This window comes from Podarcis vaucheri (genome assembly GCF_965113315.1).
Source record: "Podarcis vaucheri genome assembly, chromosome: 6".
Lineage (NCBI taxonomy): Eukaryota > Metazoa > Chordata > Lepidosauria > Squamata > Lacertidae > Podarcis > Podarcis vaucheri.
Window position 1 is genome coordinate 51,860,980 of NC_138764.1, and position 20,365 is coordinate 51,881,344.

Genomic DNA, 20,365 nt, shown 5'->3' on the forward strand with positions numbered 1-20,365 from the left:
TTGTCAGCTGGAAGGTTTCCTCCCCGTAGAGGTGAGGAATGCAGGTTTTGTATAGGAATGCAGGTTTTGTATAGGAATGCAGGTTTTGGTGTCTTCGGGTGTCTTCCCGTGTAAGAGTCTAAATGCAGCACAGCCATCTTCTCAGAAAAACTCTTCACAAGCTCAAGAGGTCAAGACACGAGAGCTTTAGCAATCTAATCTACACTTAATGACCCACCCAGTGATATTCAGAATATCACTCATGAAATCACCCAAGATATCCCTCAAGTAATTAATGACCCACCCAGTGATATTCAGAATATCACTCATGAAATCACCCAAGATATCCCTCAAGTAATTAAGGAACAAAAGAAGAAAAGGCACACTAATCTAGGAACTTCCTCTCTACCCAGAACGTTGGAGGCTATACACCACACCCCTCAACAGTATTTATAGGAACTCAAACACCAGACTCTGCTCTGTTCCAGTAACAAGAAGCCGAAAGCACCAGCCTGAAGATGATGAGTGAGACCTCGTCGAAACGTCGCACAGACACCCCGACTCTTACACGGGAAGACACCCGAAGACACCAAAACCTGCATTCCTATACCCGTGAAAATCTACGAAAGCATATATATATATATATATATATATGCAGGTTTTGGTGTCTTCGGGTGTCTTCCCGTGTAAGAGTCGGGGTGTCTGTGCGACGTTTCGACGAGGTCTCACTCGTCATCTTCAGGCTGGCGCTTTCGGCTTCTTGTTCCAGTAACAAGAAGCCGAAAGCACCAGCCTGAAGATGACGAGTGAGACCTCGTCGAAACGTCGCACAGACACCCCGACTCTTACACGGGAAGACACCCGAAGACACCAAAACCTGCATTCCTGTACCCGTGAAAATCTACGAAAGCACATATATATATATATATAGAGAGAGAGAGAGAGAGAGAGATTATATGGAGTGCTAAGAGTAGCAGGGCTCGCCCTTTTAAAGTTGTGCCTTTGTAACCAGGCTATTTTGCAACCCATTTATTCCTTCCAAAGATTACCATGGCTTTATAGTTTCTGGATTATATCCTCATCTCTTTCAGCCTGCTGCCTTCAACTACCTTGGACATTAAAGATGCAGCTACATTGCTTGGAAGTATCTCTTGACTACACCTTGTGTGCTCTTTTTCCAATAGAATATGTTGGCCAATGTAACCCTACTTCAATTAATGCTTTTAGAGCACCTCAAAAGTCCACCAGAGGAGGCTTCATAGTTCTTTGTCTATCACAGAAGTGTGCTGCTGCTGGAATAACGCATCACTTATATGTTCAGCATAGGTCAGCTTCCACTTCTTCAGACTACCAATGTTAGTGTGATTCAGGAAAACAAAATCTGAAAAAGTGGGAACGTTTGTTGGAAATGACTAGGGAACCTGCTATCTGCAGCAGCAAAGGGAACATTGAGAAACATAGATTTTTCTCTGGAGTTTGTTCATGTGGCCATGGTTGTGTGATATAGTGGAAATGTTTAGCCTAGAAAACAAGACCTCAGAGCTAGAAAGTGTAAATATGTGCTAGATAATGGTCAAATAATGCTATATGCATTTTTGGTGTAATCCTAAACCTGTTTACTCAGAAGTGTTCTATGGAGAAGTGTGCATATGATTATAGCCTTTAATTTTAATGGAGTTAAATGTTGGGTTGTGATTAGTAGCCTATGATCCAAACTACAAATCAACCAGAAACATTTCACACTGCAGTATTAAAATGTAGCCAGAAGTATTATTGTACATTATTTTGTTCATGATCCAGAGATCTGCATGCACAAAACCATGTGCATAAGCCAAATTTTTTGCATGTGCCTGTTACCTTGCTCAGTCACATCGGCTGTGTTTTACATTTGTTGAGGTGTCATTCTTAATGCCATTTTTTTTTCATTTCAGAATGTTTGTATGACAGGATAGCACAAGAAACTGTGGACGAAACTGAAATTGCACAGAGACTCTCCAAAGTCAACAAGTACATTTGTGAAAAAATCATGGATATCAATAAATCATGTAAAAATGAAGAAAGGAGAGAAGCAAAATATAATTTGCAATAAATTTTGAATTTTTAATAAAGTATTAGTGTTTTACTCTGGTGGTGGTCTTGATTTCATGGTGTTGGGGTGATGGGCTAAAGTGACCTTTTGGTGTGGATTGTATTATGAAATACTGGCTTATTTTTAAACAGTTTTGAGAAACTATTCGTCTAAGTACTACAGCAAAATAGAATCAAATTCCCTAGTTTTTCAAGGAAAGTGACATGCTGACTGTGGTTCAGCCTGTGGCAGATCATTTTGCAAGTCCCAGACCTATATACTACATTGTCATTCTATTGCTCCGTGGAATAAAGATACTTCATTCACAAAGTACTTTTCAAACAGTTTTCTTTTTAGTTGACTTGTTTCCTTTAATGAACTAAACATCTTCATGCTTTTTCATAATGTTTTATTGGAATGCAAGCCTTTTAGAGTAGATAACATTAAAGTCAGTATGATTGTTCCAGAGCACGTATGATCTAGATTGTGCCCAAAATTGATTTGTTCAGTTTAAAAGAGGGGAAAAACTATATTTTATCTGCAAAATGTTGTATTTGAGCTGTGGTTCCTGTTTAGTACGTATGTTGCAGTTATTCCTGGAGGCCATGTAGTCTAATGGCTTTGTGTTTCTTCAGAGAACAGCTGGTTGAATTACAAGAAAACTAAAGTAATGGTGTTTTCAAGAAACTATAGGGCCCATAGATGGTATATGGATAATTAGTTGATCAAACAAGTTAAAGTCAATATTTAAAGGGACCCCTAACCGTTAGGTCCAGTCGTGGCCGACTCTGGGGTTGCGGCGCTCATTTCGCTTTACTGGCTGAGGGAGCTGGCGTACAGCTTCCAGGTCATGTGGCCAGCATGATTAAGCCACTTCTGGCAAACCGGAGCAGCACACGGAAATGCTGTTTACCTTCCCACCGGAGCGGTTCCTATTTATCTACTTGCACTTTGACGTGCTTTTGAACTGCTAGGTTGGCAGGGGCAGGGACCGAGCAACGGGAGTTCACCCCATCGTGGGGATTCGAACCGCCAACCTTTTGATCGGCAAGCCCTAGGCTCTGTGGTTTAGACCACAGCACCACCCTTGTCCCTAAGTCTTTAAATACCTCGTCCTTACTTTCCAGTCAGCAGGGTCATGGGGAGCACATCAGAAATATGCAAAGGAAAACCTCAAAGTGCCAACATTCTGACACGCTTTTTCCATACAAAAAGTGGCAATCACATACTGTCAGCACTTGTGTTTAAAACTAAACTCCTAGCACAGTTATTATTGTTTAATTTAAAAGTAAACCCCTAGCACAGTTATTATATGGGGCTCAGATTTGGACAGGAACATGCCTTGTATCTACAGAAGCTGTTCAATCTAAGTTCCTAAGGCAATTTTTCCTCTCTTCCATCCTGTGTTCCAAATGCTTCATTGTGCTTAGAGGCTAATCTCCCCTCTGTTGAATTGCAGATTTTGTGTAGGACGTTTAATTATTGGCTTCACCTAAATTTAAACCCCACTGGTATACTATCCTTAGTATTGCAAGATTGTCATGAGAGCGCTTGGACTAAAATTGTCAACCCAAAGCTTTACTTTTCTGGTTTATCACCACAACAGTTATTAACACTGGGCTTCAGTAAAGCAAATAATTTAATTAGACAGTGCCTATATGATATCGAATGACAGAATAATTTGGCCATTTTTCCATAGTATGATTATTTTCCACTTAGTCATTTTGACACTTTGGCACCCTATTTGCAAAGTGTAACAATTCCAAAATACAGTTACACTTTCACTTTCGCAAGATTGAATATACAGCCTTCAGCTGTACTTGAGCATCTGTTTCAAAAAATTCCACTGGAAAAATGGTTCTGTCCATGTGGAGATGGCAGCATTGAATCAGTGGCTCATGTCTTCTGGCTTGCACTCTTTATAAAGATTTGAGGCGTGAGGTTACTACCCCTGTCCATGCTAGGTCACTCAACCATTGCTACTGTGTCCTTTCTTTTAGCAGATCAAGATGATCAGGTGACAGCAAAAACTGCAAGGTTTTTAGTGGAAGCAATTACCGTACAATAAGATCTATTATTTTATTATTGATGTAAACCTCCATAATGTATTTTGTATAGTTAAGTTTTTACCTCTATCTTCAGAACATTTTATTTTATTTTATTGCTATGGCTAGTGGCTGATGCAAATAAAGATTCTTCTGATTCTGATTCTAATGTAGTGTAATAGAAAAAGCTAAGATGTACTATTAGTCTCTATAAATCAACTATGGAACTATAAGCGATGGAAACACTGGCTTTCTCATTAGAGCTTTAGAAAAGTGAAGGAGTGTGTGTTGGTCCTATTTGTCATTGATGAAAGCATCATTTTTAAAAACTTCTGTGTCTTATTTTATAAAGCAACTATTGACAATACAACCCTATGCATATTGACTGAAAAGTGAGTCCTGTCAACTTCGGGAAGTCAGTCATAGTTAAGTGTGCATAAGAACAGGATTTCCACAGGAGGACATACTCATTCTAAATTTGTAAAACTAGGCGATTCAAATTATTTGGAAACTAACATATAGATCACTTTCTTTATTGTGTATATTTTACAAAGAAGGTTTGAGTAAGCATCTTTCTTTTCTTCTCATCTATTGTACTTCCAAGTTGTGTGTGCTCTGCATTTTTTAAGATTATCTTTGGGGAAGGTGTGCATTTTCATAATAGTGTAAACAAAACTACATGATTGGGATGGAATAATTTGATGGGCAGAGAGACAAGCAAACAAATCCCTTTAATGAGGGCACTGGACTATACTTGTATATAATCTGCGTTTGATCTATTTGAAAAACAATCCAAACTCTGATAATTTTTTTTATTAAAAAATGTGTTGAAAATACAAGTTGAATCTGTTGCAAGGAGGATGAGTGAGTTGTTTTGCCTTCCCTTTCTCTTAGCAGAGGCGTCATCTGAAGCAAATAAATCCACAACTGGACTTAACCCATTGGGTTACATTAATAGCCTATGGCAGCTATCTTAAGTACACTTACTATAGAGTAAGCCTTGTAAGTGGAGCTTCTTGTGAATAACCTTCCATAGGATTGTATATACCGTACTTTTTCTATATACTAGGGACTGAAAATGAGAATTTGTGGGTCAGGAGGTTAAACCACAGTTTCCTGGAATGACTAGAACAGAAAACGACAGTAGAACTGCTGAAGTCCATGCAACTGGAGCACGCAGGCACCACACTAATTTGTGGCTTAATACACCACTCATAATTCATGGTTTAACTAGTGTGTTTTTGTCTGTGAATGTATTTACCTTCTTGATTTCTGCCGCCTGCAACAGTACAAACAATACAAAGAGTGGTTTTGAGGGTTAACACTGCAGTCCTATGCAAGTTTGTCTACTTCCAGGAAATTGTTTGCAGGGTTGAGCATCTTAAAATTCTGAGAAATGGCCTGCCCTGGACAGGGTTGCACTTCCCCGAAGGATCAGGCACACAGTTTGGGGGTGCTCTGGATCTAGTGCCATAATTAGAGGCCCCAGTAGCCTCGATAGCTAGGAGCACCTTTTTTCAGCTTTGGTTTGTACGACAGTTGCAGCCACTTCTGGGCTAGAATAGCTTGGTCACAGTGGTCTAGGAACTGGTCACTAGATTGGATTGGGCACCTGCTACAGATTCATGTGAGCCAACCCAAACAAGTAATGTTTACATATAATTTCTAACAACTGCCTGTTTTATATTTTGATAGTTTTTTCAGTTAACTTGGTTTTGATGTTCAGTTCATCAATATTTTTGATACAATGAATGAATCTTTATATTCTATGTAAGCAGCTTAGAGCTTATGAATGATTAAGCAGTATATAAATCTTATTAAATAAGTAAAACAAGCCATTTTTGTGAAAGACGTTTAAAAATGTATTTTAGATTAATGTGTAAAAGTTTAGACATGTTGAGATACACATTCCTGCACTTCCTGTCCCCACCCCCCACCCCTACATCCTTATTTCTAGATGATAAGAGCATGTGGAAGAATAGAAAGTGTGCAATGGAAGAGGATTTCTGATATGTCTTTGTCCACAGTTGCTGCCATTCTGGAGTTCCAACAGGCAGCGTACCCACTGGAGAATGCTTTCTGTCCACTTGATGGCGCAATCAGGTTCTTTTTTTAAAAAAAACATTGTATATTTGGGCAACTGGTAGCTGACAGTCTGGATGCTTGACTTTACATTTACTATTAAATAAAAACCCAGTGATTTTTTGTCCAGATTGAAATTGGGCCATCTTCAAGGTTGACCACCTTCTATTACAATAAATTTTCCATATTGTATTTACTTTCTGGACCTAGTTGTCTCTACTATATGCCTCGTGCATTAAAACTGTTGCATATAGCATCTGTGTATGGATGGTGAAATATACAAAGAAGCTTTTCTTAATAGGTTTGGTCAGGATTCATCGGTATCTTTCTCAGTTATTACAGGCAAATGTTTTAGCTGTATGTAGGGAAGTTAGGATAATAATGTATTTTGATACTGATTTTCTAAAAGTTGCTATATGTTGGAAGTTCCTTGCTGGAAGGCTGGTCTGGGTTGACTGGATTTCTGCAAAATGTTCAAGCTTTTCTGAAGTTTATATAAGCCTATTAAAATTGCTGTGCTGCATTTTGCTTCAGCACTTGGAATAAAAGTACAGTTGTGTCTTGCTTAGTCACCTACATCTTATCTCTTTAAAAGGAAAGCAAATGTTTTAACCAAGCTTTCTGAATGCATAGAATTACCTTAATCATCTTTGCCACATTTCTGTAAGTTCAATGGGAAAATATTGCTTAGATTGGTGGTGGCACGAAGTGATTTTTAGCAGAGCAGGAGCAATGAATGTGGGCTTCTCATGTCCCAAATATTAGACAACACCCATTCTTCAAAACCTTGACTAGTTCCTGCTCAATTTCATATATTTACTTTAAAGATTTGTATGCCACCACTTTAGGGTGTTACCTTCCTGAGATAATTTGGGATTACAATGCTGCAAATGTGTGATTTACAATCAGGGAATGGGCCTGTGGAATCCCACATCCCAGTGGCAAATAACCTGTTCTGTTTAGGCTGGGAATCATGGGCTTATGCAAGTGCTGAGTTGATTTTTCAAAATGCAAGTCCAAATCTGTTAATATGCAAGGAAAGAGATATTGCTGGATATCAGTGGGGTACTAGATGTCAGATATACTGGATATCATTGGGGTCTCTTTATTTCCCCTGAACGTGAGGAGCATTATGGTTGCAGAAGAGTTGTTGAGCCTGATATTTTAAACATTGTTGCTATAATTCATAATATCCATGGCCTGGTTCAAAATAAAGTACTTCTGGCACACGTGGTTTTTTTCCTGGTGGTGGGTGGTGATACAGGAAATCTCAAAAAGGGCTTCTTTAGACTATGATGTTGCTGGTATATTTGGTGGATTTCTGGCATGGGGTTTGACATCTTCACTTTCACACCATGGACATTAATCATTATAACATTGAATTTCCATTTGGTGTCTTCGTTTTTCTCCCATTTGGGTGTCCATTTATAAGAAAGAGGAATTGTGAAAGAGCTAGGGAGAAATACAATGAGTTTTTCCGTAAACAATGATGCTAATATATATTTTGCCATTGGAGCTATTCAGGGTTGTATCTTGGTTTCTGTTTGTAAGTGTTAGTATGTTGTTCCTCATGCTTCTTTACAGGGGTAAGCAACTTATGATCCCTGGACCACATTGGATTCCTGGTACACCTTTCAGTACAGTGCAATTGCTCTTTAGAGTGTCAGCTTGCGTGTTTTTTAATACTATAGTCCATGAGAAGTCCCTAATCAAAACACTCCTGGAAGTAATGTGTGTGGGCAGGCATTAGGATCCCGTGTGTGTGTGTACACACTTCTCTAGCAAAGTGGGAGCCACTTCCCAGTCATTTCTTTACTCTCATGCCACTGAATTGACCTCACGCTGAGAGCTGTGTGAATTTCTTACCCATAACTAATATATGTTAAATAAGTATTTAAGAATTCATTAACTTTTTTTTTGGTCAAAGATTCAGTGTTTACTTTCAGTAAGAATGTAAGACACGGTGCACAACATCTTCGAAGCAAAGTAATTCTTAAAACTCAAACTGCATATATAATGGCACGCAAAATCATAGGATGTATGGATTTCGATGTGGGCATAACCACTTGCCCAAAACACCCTGGTAAATGAAATGCGTGGGTATCATTATTGCTATGAATTAAGAAGAAATGTCATGAAAAATGGTTTTACTTTGGCATGCCTCCGATTTTCATAGTCTTAGAGTGATAAAATCTTAACATCAATCACACATACTTTATTGATACCATTTTTTTCATCGTAATGGCACAGCGCAGTTTAAAGCAATAATTCAAAGAATGTAGAGGCAATAAAAATGTTATGAAGAGCAATTATTGCATACTTCATGCTCAGTAGCTAATTTTTAAATTTTACCATCTCAGATATTTCAAAAGACTCTTCTCCCCAGGCTTTCTAATAGGAAGAAAAATGACTTAGATTTTAAAATTGGAACAATTATTCAACAAGAAATTTTACATGGCTGGTCACTGACTTCTTTCCTTTGAGAAATGGATGTGCCACTTGCTTTGAATGAGAGTTTTCCTTATACTTGATCAAATTCTACTTCCGCTTAACTCTGCAGAGGACACAGTCCTACAGAGAGGCTGCTGCTATGACAGCCTTTCGGTTAGTGTGGCACAGCAAAATTGTGGCAGTTCTTTCCACTCTTCAGTGAACTTCCACATAGACACTGCTACACATACCCAAATTTCCAGCAGCTGGAATTTGCTGTGTGATTATACTTAGAGTGAACAGGATGTACTCTTAGGCTACTTACGGTACATATGTAGGTCTGATCTTTGCGTAGATGGTGAGATGCGATGGAAGACTAGCTGCTTCTTACAGTTTTATTTATTGTATTTTTGTCTGGCCCTTCAATTATTTTTCCGACACAGTTTAGAAAAAAATGTAAAAACAAAAATATAAAAACCTAAAAGCCATAATGTTTGATGTATCACAGTATTTTAATATTCTTTTGGAAGCTGCCCAGAGTGGCTGGGGAAACCCAGTCAGATGGGCGGGGTATAAATAATAAATTATTATTATTATTATTATTATTATTATTATTATTATTATTATTATTATTGCTGAAGTATAAAAAGGATAAAACAATAGGATTAATGTAAATTTTTGTTTGACCAAGCTGCGGGAGGCAGTGGAAGACAGGAGTGCCTGGCGTGCTCTGGTCCATGGGGTCATGAAGAGTCAGACTCGACTAAATGACTAAACAACAACAATGTAAATTTAAAGTTATTTGTAAGCTGTGGAAACACATCAGCGCCGCCACCACCTCTTTCTAGGAACCACTTCCTTCCCATCAGAAGGTGGGGATACCCCAGGAAGCCCTCTATGGAAGACAATCTCTAGTAGCTACCCAAGGAGGCAGATGTTTCATCAGTTACCTTAGTCCTAAGCTATAAAGGGCTTTAAAAATCAAAATGAGCATTTTTTAATTAGACGTGGAAACAGACTGGAAGCCAGTGCAGTTGAAGTAGCACCTTCCAGCAGTACCTCCACCTTGTCTAGATTTGAGTTTAAGTTTGTTCATCTCCATGCAATTGGTAACCATGATGAAGCAGTAATTATAGCACTGCCACTGAAACAGAGTTGTGTTTGATCCACATATCAATAACACTTCTCCCTAAAGTTGCATGATCTCAAACAGCAGTTTCATATAGATATTAAATAGCATGGGGGATAAAACAGCCCTGTAGCAAAAATTCTATAGCAAAAATGCTAGGGATTCTAGCAAGTAAAACTGGAATTGCTGTTTCAATGCTAAAACATGCTCTGAACTCAGTCTTAACTATCTAAGAGTGTGAAGTTGTATGCCGCAGTGCAGTTGTGTCCTTTGTCTTTGTAATTTTAAAATGTCATTCTCACAGACTGGCTATGACTTAAATCTTTAGTTAGTTAAACTTCTTCTATCAGAACTGTATTATTTATTGATTAATTCCTTTTTATATAAGAGCTTTTACCCTGCTTTCTATTGTGTATGCCCTCTCAAGGCAACCTAATATCAGCTGTCTGGTTTAATCCAATCTAGACTTAACTGCAGAGATGTGCTGGCTTGCGCTTTGCTCAAAGCTGAAACAAACTTTTGGGGGCGTGGTCTGAGGGCACATGCTGGAGCTACCTTGCTGAAGCTAAGCAGGTCTTTGCCAGGCCAATACCTGGATGGGAGACTGCATGGAAACACTATGTATACTACTGTGAGCTCTGTAATGTAAGAAAGGCAAGATGCAAATATACTAAAATAAGTAAGACTCCAAGCAGGTATCTGTTCCGCAGCACAGCACCTATATGACCACCCTCTCCTTTCAAGCCAAATGACTTTTAAGTTACAAAACAATAGCAACAAAATGGTCTATGACTGCTGAAGCTGTTATTTGACCTCAATGAAACGTTTTGCATGTTCGAACTGATTATGACTTGACAGTGTTGGTTGATTTCCTATCTCTGAGGAATTATGCTAATTGAGAAGGAGAATTCATTTTGGAATGATTTGCTAAAATTCTGTAGGAGAAAGTTGATCTAAATATGTAGATGGTGGAAAACCTAAACTTGTAATCCTTTTTCATTAAAAAAGGGAAGAAAATGAAGTATTTCCTTAGAGATTACTGAATGATGTCAAAGAAAGATGCCTTCATCTTCTCTGTGATGATTGACTGTTAATTAATTTAGCAATTTAGAAACATGGTGAAACCACTGTCTCAGCTTGTTCCTATTTGTAAGGGCATCAGAAAATTAATTATGAATGTTGCTTTTTGAAATGTAATTAATGTCCCTTTGCTGGATGCCTGATTATTATTTTCCCTTTAATTTGTAATTTGTTGCCATCATCCATCTTCCCAAGTTGATTTTCCTCATTCTTCTTGCATTGGGTCACACAGCTGCTGTTGTAGAAAGCAGTTCTGGGTGATTCATCCCAAAACTGGGGATGCAGTAAGCCCTATTCATCCTGTCCATTCCCACCACACTTCCCTTACAGTTCCACCCATCTCTTCTCTGTTCCATCCCAGACTTGTCACTGGAAGCCTCTCCTGTTAGTCATTCTATCTAAATTAAACTTTCATGTTCAGAGACATTGTCTCGGAATTCTAGATGCTCAGGGCTGCATCAGTGGTATGTTGGTGACCTCATGCCTACCTCATACGTTTGCCAGATAAATTTGGTTGGCCTCTTTTGTACTGGAAACAAAATGTTGGCCTAGATGAAGACATGCTGTTTGATCAAGGCAACAAACTTGGAAGGTAAAAAATGAATCTAAGCACCAAACACAATTGCCCAAAGCAACAAAATGAATACAGAGCAGAAGTGGGATCTGAACCCCCAAACCTATTAGTTCAAAGCTGACATGAGGCACCTGTGGTCCTCCAGATGTGGTTAGTCTCCAGTGTCCATCAACCCCAGCCAACTTGGCTAATGGTCAGTGATGATGCGAGCTGTAGTCCATTGACACCGGCAGGGCCACATATCCTCCCTCTGTCCTTTAAGCCAACATTAAGCAATGCCTTGCTCTGCGTTGCTCCCTTCCCTGAGTCTCGTTTGCAGAGATAAAAATAAATCCAAGGAGCCTCACAAAGTAAAGCTACGCATAACCTAATTATGAGTTGGGTGAAAGTAGTAATCTAAATTCATTTGTTGTGATGACATTTTGTTAAAGGATTAGAGAAATTTAGGGAACTTAGATCTGCCAACAGCTATTAGCTATGAGAGCTAATAATTACCCCTCTCCCAAATGTTCTGGCGCACTTTACCTCTGAGCTGCAGTTGCCGAGGGGGGTGGGAAACAATGGGAAATGCTCTCATGCTCATACCCTGCTTGTGAGCTGACAGAGGCACTTGGAGATGGAATGCTAGAACAGATGGAAGTTCGGACTGACTCAGCAAGGATCATGTCAAATTCTTACAAAAGAACTGCGCCCAGTCTGTCCTCTGACCCACGTGCACTGAAATAAAAACACTTTCTACAGTTCCCCCAATCACTCATTGGTGCAAATGCAAATAGCAACTTCACAGGAGTGATTATTGTCACGGCCACCATAGGGAAGGAAATGGAAATGGTAACCTCCCCTTCTCCTACTACTGTGGTCCTGAAAATTGCTAGCTTTCTCCCAGTCAGCAGCTATTTGTATCCCCCCCCCAAAAAAGTGTGTTAAGTGCAAAGACACACTTGAAGTTATGTTCAGTTAAATGAAGCTGCCTTAGAAGAGCATGAGGCCACTGATGTGCCTCTTCACCATGCTGCAATACTGTGGTTATAGGATTACACCCCTCAGCAGAGGATTTGAGGGCACTGTTTGCCCTGAATAACCTTTAAGGGTTTGGTTCTCTCTCTTTCTGCCAGTCACTTGCCAGCTAAGCAATTATTCCTGAAGCTAAAAAGGTAAAAGATCTACTAGATAGCACCCACCATGCATGTCTTATATGGGAGCTGGTGGCATCAGGCATCTATCCTTATGGTAATGCAATCATAGTGCTGTTGAACCAAGGCCAGCTCCAGGTTTGCAGGGCTGCTTGGCCTGGCTCTTCCACCCTGCCAAGCTTCTCTTGTGTTCTTGCACCCCGCACAGCAGAAAGGAAGAGGAAGTGCAAGTGGCAGGAAGAGGAGACAGTGGCAAGCAAGCAGCACCAGCAATAGGGGTTTGAGAGCCAGTGTGGTGTAGTGGTTAAGAGCAGTAGACTCGTAATCTGGAGAACCAGGTTCATGTCTCTGCTCCTCCATATGCAGCTGCTGAGTGACCTTGGGCTAGACACACTTCTCTGAAGTCCCTCAGCCCCACTCACCTCACAGAGTGTTTGTTGTGGGGGAGGAAGGGAAAGGAGAATGTTAGCCGCTTTGAGACTCCTTCGGGTAGTGATAAAGCGGGATATCAAATCCAAACTCTTCTTCTTCTGACTAGCCTTGCTTTTTTTAAGGGGGAGAAGCAGGTGACAACCTCAGATTATGAGACAGATTATGATGAGCATTGTTTTTACCTTCTATGGTGAGAATAGTTCAAGGCATCTAAAATAGACACGATCACGGTCCTGTTGTGGCTGTTTGATGCAATTACAAAACCTCAGCTCCTAACTTCCTCTGTGGCACAGCTGGCCAACCACCATAGCAGGATGGGCAAGAAGAAAAATGGTGGCCAGCAGCATTACCTTACAGTTATGGAAAGGCTGGTTTAATAGAAGCGCTTTTCCCCACAACAGGATGCTTATATCAATGTGCTTGTAAGGCCCAGTGCTGCAACCCTGGAGGCTGTTACAGGCCCATTTGGCCAGGGTTGGGCAATACTGGTTTTTCAAGAGAGATTAGAACAGCTCTGGATTCCTGCCGCCTCTTGCTGTGTTCTGCGCAAATACACCATATTGTCCCTCCATGTATCCTATGAGTGGATGTATGGCAGGTGCCAAAAAAAACTAAGGCAGTAATCTTTATAAGCTGCTTAATGGACTTCCACAGCTTTGATCCAACTTGGCGCTTGGATACTGTCCCTCTTGCAGTGTACTGAACCACACACAGGAAACGATGGGTTTTGACTTTAAAAATCAAAACAAACTTAAATTGCATTAGGCCATTCCTGTTTGCCTGGATTTGTTGTTCAAGTACCCACTTACCTTGAGTATACTCTTGGCATGTTTTCTGTAGGAACTCTACACACCTCAGACTGCATACCTAACATCTGCAAAACAAGCATCCATGCAAAAGCTTTTTTGAAAATGCTATAACGATGCCTTACGTGCTCTTTCCCCCTCTTTTCCTTCTGCTATGGTGCTAATTTTATGTGCAGATTAAATTTCAATCTTGCTGTAATGGTTGTTAAGTTTAAGTAATAACTCAGGGAGAAATCTCCTAAGCAACATAGGTATCGAATAGGCAGCCAAGCAGAAATCACCATTGCTCTTCGCTTCCTGGCTATTTAACCTGGCATCTCTGTGGCAGATGGGATTAGCAAAGCTGGAACTCTCTGGCCTTGGCAATGCCTTTGGTTTATAACTTTTTCTCTGCTTACAGAATCCAGAGCCGCTGCCCTTCCCCCTTTCTTCAGGTGCTTCAGGGACCATCTCACCTAGGAAAGAAGGTTAAACAAGTGAAGTAGAATGATTCCTTATGAGACAGGCTGGGGAAAGTTTCCTCTCTCCTTTATTTCTTACAGATATTTGCTAAACAAACTGCATACAGTCGACTCGCAACTTGCGCATGTTTAGCTTGTGTGCGATCGCAGCCTTATGCGCTTGGCAGCCGGCTGGCACGCAATCATGAAAAGGAAGCGCACACAAGGCGGAGAGCTCAAAAGCTTTTCATGCAGTGGGGAGACACAGCATGGAAAGAGCTTCTCAGTTCTCTTCTTGCTTACCAGGCTCTGGGGCGGTCTTTCGACCTAATAGGCAGCATTGCGCCTTGGAGTGTGTCCCAATATATGGGGAGAACAATGACTTTGTGGCACTTCACAGTCGGGGCCGGCCTTAGGGGTGGGTGAGCCTGGCCGTTGGATCAGAGCCTTGAGCTGGGGGATGCACCAACCTGCGCTCAGTGGCTGCGTCTTTGGAATGTACTGGTAGCAGGGAGCTGGGGTGGCAAAAAATAGGTGCTGTGACCCTTTATTCAACAGAATGTTCAGGTGTTAACTACAAATATCTTCAATTAGAGTCAAAATATGTTCCTTTTTCAGTTTTTCCACTCTGATGTTCTATGTACTTTACTGGTTCCAGTTACAGATAGGTAGCCGTGTTGGTCTGCCATAGTCAAAATAAAAGAATTCCTTCCAGTAGCACCTTAAAGACCAACTAAGTTAGTTCTTGGTATGAGCTTTTCGTGTGTATCTGAAGAAGTGTGCATGCACACGAAAGCTCATACCAAGAACTAACTTAGTTGGTCTTTAAGGTGCTACTGGAAGGAATTTTTTTATTTTGACTATGTACTTTACTGTGAGACAATGTTACTGAATGCTTAGCACTTAAAATCCTATAAACACTGCAAGCACTATAAAAAATAAAATAAAGTCATAAGCTGTAAGAGGTCAGCTGGATACCTTTTTTATTCATAACTTTTTTAAAAGAAAAAAATAATTGTTGCTCTAAAATAAAGAATGCTTGCTGAAAGACAGGAACAAAACAAAAATATTAAAAGTAAAAGCTGTGATAGTGGAGGGGTGTGTGTGTGTGTGTGTGTGTGTGTGTGTGTGTGTGTGTGTGTGTTTTGAAGGCATGTCTCGCCCAGGGCACTAGTTATCCTAGGGGAGGCCCTGTTCACAGTGCATGTCATAGAAGCCTTAAAGGACACACTGTACCAGAACTTTATTTTTCTCTCTTAAGCAAGAACAAAACAGTAACAATAACTCACATTCTCTCTGGATACAACTTAGTTCATTGCTAGCTGATGGCTAAACTAGTCCATATAGTGCACATGGTATATAAAAATGAATTATGATGGCATTCAGATACACTGTCTTGCTTAAAGAGTGCGGAACAATTATTTTGGCATAAAGAACAGTGTTTGAATGGAGTTGGGTTTGCTCAAAGCCTTCCCTCTTATGCACATGCACGATGTGCTATATATCAAGTCAGCCTTGAGAAAGTTATTTGAAATACATTAATGTGAAATTTTAGGATGGTGACTTTTGAAATGATTACATATAGGAGTAACAAATAAGTTTGGTCTATTATTATCACTTTTTTTTCACTGGAATGATTTTGTTAGATGTTTTGTGAGATATATTCTTAGAAGCTGCAAAGAAAAGTATAAGAAAGCCTAGCTGCCGAAAATAAGAGGCACTATGAATTTGCAAATGTTCAAGAGGTCAAATAATTAGCCAGTAAAATAATTTACCAAGGGCTACTGGGTTTTCCAACCGCTGAGAGTTCTTAAATCAAGACTGGATGTCTTTCCAATAGACAAGCTCAAGCTCAGACAAAAGTTTATGGCCTTCATGTATAGTAATTATTCAGGCTATCTCCGTGGGATCTTTTATGCTGGAAGCCAGAGTGGGGATTATAATGACCCCTTTTGGCATTGGAAATCTATCTGTCTGTAAATCATGATGGAAGTTAATTTGTCTTCTATCTGAAATTAATATTCCTAAGTAGGGACGGTCATTGGGTTTAGATCCTGATAATAAACTTTCCTGCAAAATATGCTAGAAGCTCTGGACAGTTTATTAACAAAACAAGAATTATGTTGTTGTTGGTTTGGGGCTAGATGTTTTTGCTCAGTTTATGGCAATTCCATCCAGAACACAATTCTCCTGGAGCGGATGACCCAGAAAGCAAAATGTTGCTGTTCAGACAAGTAGAAAAGAGAGCACAAAGGCTGAGAGATCACAGAACATGGAAGGACCTCCAAGCGCATCATAGACCAACGCAAGAAGAAATAGAATAAGGCATCTTTTGCTGGATGTTGCTCTCATGTCTTGCTGTAAACCATGTATGAAAAGTGTCAATTACTTCCTTGAGCAATTTCTCTCTTGCTCAAGCAATGTTAGATTTTCTTAATATTGAAAACATCTCTACATTGTGGAACTTTAAGTTGCCTTGGTACAGATTTGGAAGCACAGTGTGCACTTGGCGCAGGAACGGGGGCTGGAGTCGTCAGAGGGTGGCTGTAGACATTATGCATGACACCTAACTGAGCTGCAGTGGCTTCTTGTCCTTGTGATGGTAGCAAGCTCCACGCAGATCTCTCTGGCACTTGTTCAGGGTAACTGCCTCCTGTTCTGTTAAGGTGCAGACTGGCTAGGGCAGAGAGCTTGGCTCGAAGATAGAACTTCATATATTCAATATGTTGATCTTCCTCATGGCAATATTTAACCATCATGCTTATTCGTGTTTCTCCTTCCTCCTCACTTTCTGTAAATAAATATATCTACGGTAGTTGCTCCTCCTTTTCTTCATGACGTCATGTTAACACTTGGACTGTGTACACATCAGACATTTAATTCACATGTCTTCCTCAAACAAATTATGGAAACTGTAGCTTCTCACAGAGCTGCAATTTTCTGCCTGCTTAACAACTATAATTCATATTTTAGTCATGGTTTGTTTGAACTTTTTTTTTTTTTAGCAAGCAGTTTATAAATTTTCTAAATAAACAATAAAATAAATACTGTGTAGGTATGCCCTAACACGACTGATTGTAATTCAATAAAAGGTCCAGCAGCAGACTTTAATGGATTGCTCCCTCTGATCTTTTTTGGCTACCAATCAGATTATAGTGCCTGCTCATCACATTACCATGGTGAACACACACATTCCTGGAGTGACACTCTGACCTTGGTGAATGGGTGGCTCTGGAAGGACACTGTGGCAGCAATGGATTAATATTTGTTCACCTGCCTAAAGTTCCACACCATCCCTATGTGACTGGGGGGTGTTACTTTAATATCCTTCTCTTTTAATAAACTCTGATGTTATTGCAAACACATCTGAGGAAATTTGTTGGCTTTTATATGATTTTAATCTCAGTTGTCGCCTCTTTGAAACAAGTCTTCTTTAGTTGTGAAGATAGGAATTCATCTGCTGATTATCAGATCATGGAAGGACAATGCCGTTATGTTTGCCATTTTAAACAAGTCTAAACAAAGATACAGGATGGGGGGAGCTCTTACCTTTTGATCTTTGTGTATCCTCTTTGTTATTAGCTCCTGACGTATTCGGCTGCCATTTCTTTGGGTGTTATCTGCTTTGTATGTGCCATTTTAATCTCTTTTGTATGTGACAACAGAGGAAGGCTTTTGTTGTATATCTTTCTTTTTCTTTTTAATGAAAAATGAAAGGTTCCTCCTGTTTTTTTGTTTGTTTTTTAAATTAGAAACTAAAGCGGATATTACTTTTCTCCTGGAACCTGCATTTCTTTTTAAGGGCCTGGTTACCAGAGTCTAAGCACGTTTGTTTGGAAGGAGTCCTTTGCAGGTGATTGATGCTCTGAATCCCCAACTCCAGTCTCTTGGAATGATCTGTACATGCTAATTCCAATGCTGATTGCTGCCCATCTGGATCAACTGACAAAATCAGCACCATACTGCTGCCATATGCAAGAGCAAGAAAGAGTCACTCTGATGTTGTTGTTTTTCTGCAACACTTCTTAACCTAAGCCCACAACAGATCCTGAACCCATGTTCTGAAGGACACCAGGAAGGGACTTAACCTGTGCACCTATTCAGCTAAAGGATTAACCTCTCAAGGATGAGCCCCATCAGTCAAAATTGATGGCTGTTGACCTATAGATGAGATAATGATCCAGTCTTACTCAACTTTGCCTCCCTCTATCTTGGCTGCATAGGAACTCAGCCACATATTTTATACTGGAAGTGAGGTGTGGAAATGTCCTTAGTTTAAGATAGGTAGTTCTCAATAGGTGCTTCACCCAGTAACATGAATCATAACCCAACATCTTTTCATAAAGGTCTTGCTGAAGAGAAGCCAGTCTGGTCTGGTCAATGACTTGATGGGAATTGCAAGTATGCCGCCTTGGATTTAATTTTGAAGACAGACAGACTGTAAATTTGAGAAAATAAATAAAGGCAATGATATTTATTTCATTTATTTATTTACGGCTATTAGCCCATAAATTATGTACAAACATAAAAAGCACAAAGGCTTAAAAACCGAAATATCTGACAACAGAAGGTGAAAGGCAATGATACCCTTTCAACTAGACAACACAGTTGCTGAAAGAATTGTCCATAAAAATGTTTTCTTTACTTCAGCATAGGAGCTTAAATATTGAGGTAGTAACATTGATTGGTGTATATCCATAGAGAGCTTTGGAATTTTATTTATGTATTCAGTGCTTTTTTCTAGAAAAAAGGTGTTGGTACTTACCATGAAGTTGTTACAATAAGTGCTACAATTTTAACCAGCGCTTTTCTTCTAGAAAAATAACAAAATCTGCCAGTGCTCCATACCCTTGATTACCCCCAGAAAAAAGCTCTTTGTACTGAACTGCAAAAGAGCAGCCACAAAATATCATATTAGGGAGCAGCCTGGAAACAAAGGTAGGTTCTGCTGTAAAATAGTTTTATACTATTTACCTGCAAAATTACTGCAGAGAAATGCGGTGCACATTCACTTATTAAGAACCTTTGAAGGTGTGATGTGCTGAATATTGTTACATTTTTATCTAAAAATGCTTTATGCCATAAACTTTAGAGAAGGATCTGCATAAATTAGCTCTTCTGTAGATTGTGTTCTATCTTCCCTTTTAATCTGGCTGTATTAAAAGGGGCCGTATGAATTTGTAATCTAATTTGAACATCAAAAACAAAGGCAAATTTTCTTTCTACTCCACCCTGCAGATCATTCCACATCAGAGAGAGATTTCTTGCATGTCTCTAGTTCAAGTAATGAAGTTGCATATGTAGATTTAAAGGAAACTTTGATTTATTTTTTTAAATGCACATTTCCCTAAAGCAGAAAATGAAATGCAAAAACTCAATTAAAAGACACTGGGACACAAATATAAAAGTTTAGAAGACAGATGTATGAAATAAGAGTCAATGAGTGTGTATGGTGTTTTATTTTCTGCAAGAAGCCAATACTTGATTCATCTATAATACACACATACACATCTATCTGTTAAACTCCTAGTAAACCAGAAGAGGGAAATAAGAAAAGTGATGGTGGTTAGGCAAAGATGACTATCTTTATTATCCTGTTCTACCTCTTTATGACCCTGTTCATCCCCAACTCACCAAACCAACAAATGCCAGCTCTAAAATGGTGTTAGTGCCAATGACCTTTGCCTAACTTCATTGGTTAATTTTTTTAAAAGAGGAAACTTGCCAAGAGAACAGTAAACATCAAGAACATTCTATCTGCTCTGCTAAGTGGAACGTCACACCAAGAGCATGCGCTCAAATGGAGCATCTTCTGTGAAGAAAACAACACATCCGTTTGGCTGAGGGACAATCGCGCGCTAATCTGTGTTTCAGGAAGCCTACTGTTCTGTTGGCAGGAAGTGGGGAGCGAGGTGAGAAAGCTGAGCTAAAAAAGGCTGTAACTGTGAAGTGAACCCAGAAACAGAGGGCTGAAGGAAAGGGGAGAGAATAGAAGGAGAGGGAGAAAGCTTGTGGAGGGACTAAGGCCAAGAGTATAGGAGGGGGCAAGGGGAAATTGGCAGAGGGATGGCAAAGAAGTGGGAAAGTAAGGGCACTGTGGATGTAGGAGATGTAGGGCGCAAGTGTTTGTGTTCTCTGCCTTTCTGAGGGAGGCACAGAGATGAAGG

At 39.8% G+C, this 20,365-nt stretch overlaps 1 protein-coding gene across 5 annotated transcripts in view; it reads left to right on the forward strand.

The window, feature by feature from the left end:
* LOC309534535 (BEN domain-containing protein 5-like) overlaps nucleotides 1-20,365 on the forward strand; it is a 730,363-nt gene that overhangs the window by 440,915 nt on the left and 269,083 nt on the right. For 4 of the 5 annotated variants that reach the window (XM_082226765.1, XM_082226763.1, XM_082226762.1 and 1 more), the window contains one exon: nucleotides 1,911-2,101. The exons of the other annotated variant lie outside the window; for it this stretch is intronic. In XM_082226765.1, the coding sequence (XP_082082891.1) occupies nucleotides 1,911-2,068 (158 nt within the window). In that variant the 3' untranslated portion in view covers nucleotides 2,069-2,101. Of the gene's footprint in view, nucleotides 1-1,910; nucleotides 2,102-20,365 lie in introns of those variants that run through there. 5 annotated transcript variants of the gene reach the window in all.